This window comes from Vitis riparia, chromosome 6 (genome assembly GCF_004353265.1).
Source record: "Vitis riparia cultivar Riparia Gloire de Montpellier isolate 1030 chromosome 6, EGFV_Vit.rip_1.0, whole genome shotgun sequence".
NCBI lineage: Eukaryota > Viridiplantae > Streptophyta > Magnoliopsida > Vitales > Vitaceae > Vitis > Vitis riparia.
In genome coordinates, this window is record NC_048436.1 from 20736521 (window position 1) to 20744346 (window position 7826).

A 7826-nucleotide genomic window follows, 5' to 3' on the forward strand; every position below is an offset into this window, starting at 1 on the left:
TAAATAAATAGGTCAATTGAGTTGCCAACATATTTAGTTGAAACATTAATCATATAAATTTATATAATACTTAAATCAACTTGGTTATTAAATAGGAGAATTCGATTATTAAATGAGTTATATGATGTGTTACCTATTTAATATTTATATAGTAATTGAGTTCATATTTTTAACATGATTATTATTTATGTTGGATATGGATTGACTTATATAGTAGAATGCATAAATTTTGACATGATAGAAAAATGACCCACAAACAAGAATTGTCATTCCTAGTATGCTGTAGACTTGATAGAAACGTCTTATTTGTCAAGACATTATTGTTGTACACCAAAGTATTAATTGACGAAAGTGCATTAAGTGATCAATTATGTTTCTTGTTTCATCATAAGCTTGGAACTTAGAAAACACAAACCCACGGTGGACTTTAGCCTTCAATCCATTAGCAACAAATGGGTTGGTAATCAAACCCCACACTATTTAGGTTATCAACCATAGGACACTTTTCCTTTAATTGAATCCATTTGCACCTTTAGTTCATTTATTTGCATATCTAAGGTCCTTATGTTAAGATTGAAGTCATTTCACATCAATTAGGAGACAAAGGGAGGGAACTTCCTAAGGCCATATAAGAAGGCCTCCTCCCTATTCATCCCAAAGTTTTCATCATTTTATAAGTTTTTATCTTATTTCCTCATTCACAAAATATTCTTTCCTAATAATTGAGAGAGATATTGTAATTTTGTATTCTTATTAAATTTTTTTCAATCCTACCCCGTAAAAGTTTCCCTCATATAAAGAGGGTTTTACCATGTAAGTACTTTTATTATTTTATTTATTTTTATTATATATTTTTGTTATATTTCCAAATTATCGTATCATTTAACACCTTGCAAAATGGATGGCCATGGTTACGGGTGAGGGTCAACATTGAGAATGTAATTGCATTCATCATCGTAGGCTAGTGTTTTATTCCGATGCATTAAAGAACAATTCCTCTTCTCAAAATTCTCATAGTGTTGTTGCAACCAGTCCTCCTCTAAGCATTTCAATGGATCTCCCACACCATTCTACTCCCATTATACCACTTAACATTTTCTTCTCATATACCACACAAAATTTTAGGAGTTCAAAAAGCATCTTTCTCATTCATGGGTTTGGTATTTATATAAGGCTCTAAGAACAATTATACAAACATACATGCCGGCCTAAAATTAAGCTTCAAGGGCATGTGGGCTAAAAAAATTGTTATCCTTTGTGTGTGTGAGTGATAGGATAGTTGATAGACTCTAATTCCGACTACTATGTAATCTAAAGATGAACTAGGTTACCATATAGTGTGGTTTTTGGACTTTTCTCTTAAAGTCTGTTTGTTTATTAGTTTAGGAAGCATTTTTAACCTTTTTATCACTTCAAAATTTTTACCAAGAAAATGTTTTCAAGTGGTGCTTTTTAGAATTATTATAAAATAGATTTTTAATAAAAGAATTTCGGTCTTCTATTATTATTAAATTTCATAAAATATCACTCACTTTATTCCCACTCAAAATAAAAGAGATATTTAGGCTATGTTTGGTTTCCGGAAAATTTGAGGGAAAATGCGAGGGAAAGAAAATATAAAGGAAAAGTAGAAGGAAAGAAAAAGTGAAGGAAAATAAAAAAATAGATTAAAAATTGATAAATTATTTTTTTTATTACTTCAAACTCATTTTATTTATTTTAACTCATCAATATAAAGATTAAATAATTTAAAAATACATAAGTTTTTAATTAGTTTTAATTATATTTGATTTTCTTTGATATTTTTCATAGGACCACCAAACATGAGAAAATCATTTTTCTTAGTATTTTTTTTTCTTTCCTTTGTACTTTCCGGGAACCAAACATAGCCTTAATGAAATTTTAAATAATGGGGTTAATTGTATATAATCAAAACCTCTATATAGATGAATGAAATCAACATGTTGTTTTGTAAGGAAAATACTAGTCCTTTTTAGGCTCTAATATATTTACAACTTAATATAAAAATGATTATATTTAGAAAACCTATTCCTCTAACATACATGGTGTGCCCTAAAGCACACACCATTTGTTTTAACTTGGGAGACACACTCCTCCGTTTCTTCTTCCTTCTAGTCAAAAAACCCACGCCTCTTGATTTCTCCGTTTCTTACTCTCTTACGTTAAAACGACATCGTCGCTTTTTCCCTGTTTTGTTCTTTGCTTCCTGCGGATTTTCTCCGTTTCTTCCTCTATAAACTTAGAACGAGACCGCGTTGGACCCTGGTCCAAACGACATCGTTTCATTTTCTCTGCTCATAATCTTGTAGATCAACTGTTGTGTTTCTTTTACCCCGCTCATGTGTTGTTTGGTTACTGAGAAAACGTTGGAAAAAAAGAAGAAAGAACTTGAGAATTTGAATTTGGGCTGAGAAAAAGCCTCCACTCCACCGAATCAGGCTAATTCAACATTAGAACGGAATATTGAAATTTTGGTTATGCTTGTTTGACTGGGTTTTCTCAGCAACCAAACAGGTGGTTATTAATTTTAAGTTGGATCATCATTAGGACTAAACCCGAAACTGAATTTGTCAGAAACGATGTCATTCTACGATTAAATCAAAGAATAAACATAAGAGCAAGGAGGAATGAGATTTGTAAAAGATTAAACTGTGTGCTGTGATCATGACCAACTCCTTTTTTTCTTTTTTTCCTTTTTTTATCCTCCCCCTTTTCCAGGTCTGCAAATTTTGGGAATTGTGATTTACAGCTTGAGAAACAAGTATTAATCATGCCCTTTTGATCTCAACAACTGGTTCAAAAATAACACCTAACACCACCTTATCAACAATCAAGAATTCAAAAGCAAGCAGAAGAATAAACAAGAGAGTTACTTCCTAGCTGAACTATGCCGATGATCTGAGATGAAGATAGGCTATCCTGAAGGCACTCTGCAGAAACCCGAAAAATTCCCTACACCATCTATCAAGTGTTGCTAGCTTCCCCCATTATGTCTTCCTAAACTTGCTATGCTCTTTGTCAACCAAATTGCAGTTTCTCTTGATGAAACTGCTTCTTCCCCAAATGGTTTTAACACTCCTGCAAGTTCCTCAAGCCTTTCTTGTCGGAGTAAACGTGCACAAAGCTCAAGCAGTGACTCAAGAGCTTCTGCTCTCTGCTGGTTTAGATGGTCCAAATTAATACTTCTGTTGTTGCTGTTCAGCATACTTGGAGTTATTATTGATGAGATGTCACTGACCGCCCGGTTCAGCTCACGAGCCCCTTTTTTGGGTGTTTGGAAAGGGATGATGAGAGTGTCTGTTTTGGCTTCCTGTTCATTTTCAGAGGGAAGTGTCACTGTACTTTCCATTGATGAGTTTCCCATGGAAGTATTTGCTGGATATGAACTGAGGTTCTCCATTGTGTGTAAGCAGCATGACGGTACTATTTCACGCTCTTGTTTGGCAATTTTCATGGCTTCTGATGGTGGTATTGGCCCTGCATCCAGTGTTTCCAATCTCTCCTCTTCTGTGTCTGCTTCATCAGTAACTTGCCCTTCTTTCTTTACTTTCTGGGCACACTCAGAAATGAGCTCATCCTGTTCCACATCTTCCTGATGGGTGCTTGATGTTCTTACTGAGGCGGTTTCTGCATTGGACTTTTCAGTTTGTTCAGTGAAGTTGGGGTCAACTACCAAACGCTTATTGGCTTTAGGCATTTGGTCATAGCAGCTGGTAGGATCAACCATTTTGGTGTGGACTCTAGCTTCCAGGGAATCAGAAGAAGTGGGCATTTGATTATAAGCCGGATTTCGTGTATGCACATCAGTATTTTCCTTAACTAACTGAACATTTTCCAACTCCTTCCTCAGTCTTGACTTTCCACCTTTGCTGTCTTTGTCAATGCTAGACTTGTTAGATGATCGCGTTCCTGAGGTTTTGTCATTGGAGTTGTATTCAGACTTTATTGGAAGAAAGACAGGAGGTATGTTCTGGCACTGAGCAACGTATGGTTGTAAATGTGGATGCCTCAGTAGTTCAGCAGCCTAAGAAACGGAGAAAAACTTCTACTGTTAGAATAAGTAATTACAAGATAACATAGATGTTACCAAACTGACACTGAACTCACAGTTGGCCTGTGTTCCGGGTTTTTTCTTAGCATGCTCTTGATCAGTTGTTTCCTGCAGATTGAACAACCATGTGAATACTTTTGTCTTCTATATTCATTGGGTGTTCACTGAGAATTATGCTTTGGATTTGGACATCATTCACTTACAGTGTAGAGGAATATACAGTTGGGAGCAAAGACATGGAGGATCGGTTGATTTTGTTGATGAGTCCAGCCATATCCTGTTGGGTTGTTAACAAATTTATACTTTGAAACTCGTAGCTTTTTTCTCAAAAAGTACGCAAGTATATAGATATGGTAGAGATGATACTTACAGGAGCTCTGAATGCAGGATGATGTGCAGCCATTTCAAACATACAGCAGCCTGAGAGAGTAGCAAAACATCATTTCTATGAAATCAATGCCATTGAGTAAAAGAAAAGCATGAGATGGGGGTGGTTTCTTTACCTAGGGACCATATATCTGATTTGTAGCCATATGGTATATCAGCAAGGAGCTCTGGACACATGTAGTTTGGAGTGCCTACAATCTATAAAAAAAATGATCACCATAAATAGGCTGATCAAAGTGGGGTTTTTCAGTCCTCTGTTTTAGCTAATTCTCTGTATGCAAGTATCTTTCATCTACACAACTTTCCTCTTTAGTCTTTATGATATAATACTACATTGAATGGACAGGAAAAAGAAAAGAAAGAAGAGGCGATAGTCATTACCGAGGAAGCTAGATCATCTGTGCTTAGCAGTTTGGCAAGTCCAAAGTCACCTGTGAACCCAATGTATGACGAACTCCATTTAGAAAAAAGACAAAGCAAGATCAAATAAGGGAAAGATCCATGTATGTTGCCTCCTCACCTAGCCGGATGTCATTGTTTTTTGTAAGGAATATGTTGGAGCACTGAAATCAAACCATAAAGTTACTTCCTGCTGATATCAAGGCTAAACTCTTTCTCACTGAAAGTAGCTGGTGGTGCAGATATATACCTTAAGATCCCTGTGTAGGACGCGGTTGGAATGAAGGTAGTCCACAGCTAACAATAGCTGGGCCATCCACTTGCAGAGCTTCTGGAGGCAACAATGGAAGCAGAATCCAACATATTAGGTTTAAGTTAGTGTCATTTCCATGTCAAAGAGGTTTCTTGCATATCTTTCAGGTCTATTACCTCCTCAGGAAGAAGGGTTCCTCTTGCCTTCTTTATCATTTCAGCCCTGAAAGATGAGTATTAGAGATTGATAGAAATTTATCAGCAATTCGCTTCTGTAAGTATCACATAATGCTTTTAGACGTAACAATTCAAACACCATAAAAACCAAAAGAACTTGCTGAAAAATACAGCCCAGACATACATGTCACCTCCTTCACAGTAACTTGTCACAATGCATACACAACATCCCTGCAAAACATCCATTGACACACTCTAGTTAGTTACACCACCATACAAACATTGTCAGAATACATCGGTTCTGTTTTTCATTTTCCCTTTTTCTTTCCCCCATGGCTTGGGAGTTGGGGGAAGATGTGATTATACCAAAACAACAGACTACCTTCTCCACCCATGCTTCTTTATACCCCACAATGTAAGGGTTGTTTAGCTTTGATATCAGATTCATCTGCAAGAAGAAACAAATGTTAAAGTCAATCAGATCAATGTCATCTGTAATCTTTTCCGGTAACTTCTAGCTATTAGGCCATGAAATAACATTCCAGTAGGCATTAGAAATTATCCCTGAAGCCTGCCCCAAGCCTGATTCTTAGGCTCCATTAGTTAATGTACTAAAGCTTTGGTCTAAAAGGAAAATTTCACTGAAATAATGAACAAGGAATGTGGAATAAGGAATAAAAATGAGATTGATGCTAGTGAATAGTATGTGTGTGTGTATTTTTATATATATAGCAGTGGTTGTGCCAACTAAATTAGTTCCTGATTAATTATTTAATATCGGGTTTTTGGCAGATAACCTCCTGATGGGCTGTGCGCTTGAACTTCTCTGTTTGTTTGGCCAACCGAATCTTCTTCAGCACATACCTACAAGAAAAAGTTGATAGGGAAATGAAGAAGGTTTGAAATTGAGATTATAAACTGCTAATTTCGCAAAGACGTTAATTTTCATTTTGAAGACCCCAAAGACATTTACCTTAGAAGCAGCTTAGTTAAGTACTCAGTACAACATCAAATTATGACTGCATACAGCATACTGAGTAGAATTCATTGGAAAAACTCTTCTAGTACTCTCAAAAGTCTACATGATTTTCGAATTTTTCCATCCATCAAGAACAAAAACAACAGAAAATTATCCATATTATTAGATATCTCGAAAATTCTTCCTGAGTTCTTCTACCTCTATTGCTGAATTCAGTGAATTGTATGGGAAATTCCTAAATTCTAGATTCCAAACCACAGAGAATAAGACTTGGTTGGTTGTGAACATGAGAAAGAGCAGAGGAACAATTTTCTTACTTCTTTTTCTCGGTTTTATGGAGAACAAGAAAGGCAGCTCCAAAAGATCCTCTCCCAATCTGCTCTATCACCTCATAATCTTCCATCTTCGATATCATTTCGTCGTTGTTCATCTCCATGGTAGAAGCAGAAGGTATGCTCAATGGCTCCTCTCAAGCTTTGGCTCTTAAATCCAAAGGCATGTCACACATCATTAAATTGAATTTAATGCTATTTCAGAAACCTCAACTGTCTCAAGGTAGCAATATCACAGTAAAACTGAGGGGTGGAGCAGGGACAATAAAATAGGAATCATGCAAGAGTCATGAGCTACAAAGAGTATTAAATTTGACAGGGACAGATACATGCCATAGAAAGAAAATATTTACCCGGAAAATATATTCTGATGGAAATTTCTCTGCAGGGATCACTGCTGCAGAAGCTAGAGAAAACTGTGATGTGTGGGAAGATGAGAATTGAAGGAAAGAAACCAGAAATGAATTCTTCCTTTTTTTTTTTAAGTGAAAAAGGGGGAGAGTTTTGTGACAAAAGCAAAGGAGAAAAGAAGGCAAAAGGCCTCATTGACAGGTATGCAAAAGAATAGTTTAAAATATTAAAAAGGAAAAGGGGAAAAAAAAAGACATGCTTTGCTTGTATTTCCAGATTCCGGGTATGTAATTACTACCATGTTGTTGAAATGTCACCATCCCCCAACTGAAAATCTCTCCTATTTTTGACCTCTCAACAGCTAGAGATTCATTTGGCTGATTTCCAGTTCTGGTGGGCTGGTTGGTTTCCCAGAAAATTATTCATCTTCTCGTGAATCTGTAGAAGATTTGTTGGGAGATACGCGAAAAGGAATACAAAGAATGGAAAAAGGCAATGGAAAATCCTGTGGGGCTGGTATGAATATGTGAACAGAAACTTGTATTAATCGGTTCTTTGACTGCTTCACAGTGTTTGCTGGAGCTGATTGGAGAATGGTGGAAGAAGTCTAAGCTGGTGAGCATGGTTTGGTCCCCACGTCTTGAATGAAATTCCACGGCCTAGGCCAGCTGAAGTTGGCTTTCTGCTCCAAAAGAGAAAGTACCATACGTGAACTGGGGCATACAAAATCATAAAAAGGGGCAGCACAAGCGTGTAATGGGGGACAAGTCACTAGTTATTTCAACAAGAATATGATCTTCGTCTTCATTCTTTTTAGTAAAGCAAAGTAATGTCTTTTCACCCTGCTTTACACTCATCCGTAGCTTCAAATTCTTTG

At 36.3% G+C, this 7826-nt stretch overlaps 1 protein-coding gene across 3 annotated transcripts; it reads right to left on the minus strand.

The window, feature by feature from the left end:
- Positions 1-2654: 2654 nt before the first annotated feature.
- On the minus strand, positions 2655-7416 carry LOC117915572 (serine/threonine-protein kinase Nek6). 3 transcript variants are annotated; one of them, XM_034831160.1, is made up of 14 exons: positions 6952-7416; positions 6584-6748; positions 6085-6151; positions 5670-5735; positions 5472-5518; positions 5288-5333; positions 5109-5189; positions 4980-5022; positions 4841-4890; positions 4576-4657; positions 4443-4492; positions 4276-4349; positions 4129-4180; positions 2655-4045 (listed from the first exon to the last, which is right to left on the minus strand). In XM_034831160.1, exons 2-14 carry the CDS (start codon positions 6700-6702, stop codon positions 2996-2998), a joined length of 1827 nt encoding a protein of 608 aa, XP_034687051.1. In that variant the 5' UTR covers positions 6703-6748; positions 6952-7416; the 3' UTR covers positions 2655-2995. The 3 variants fall into 3 exon arrangements, with proteins under 3 accessions (XP_034687051.1, XP_034687052.1, XP_034687053.1); XM_034831161.1 differs by lacking the exon at positions 6952-7416 and having other exon boundaries at positions 6584-6936; XM_034831162.1 differs by lacking the exons at positions 6584-6748; positions 6952-7416 and adding an exon at positions 6261-6547.
- Between the last annotated feature and the right edge of the window lie 410 nt (positions 7417-7826).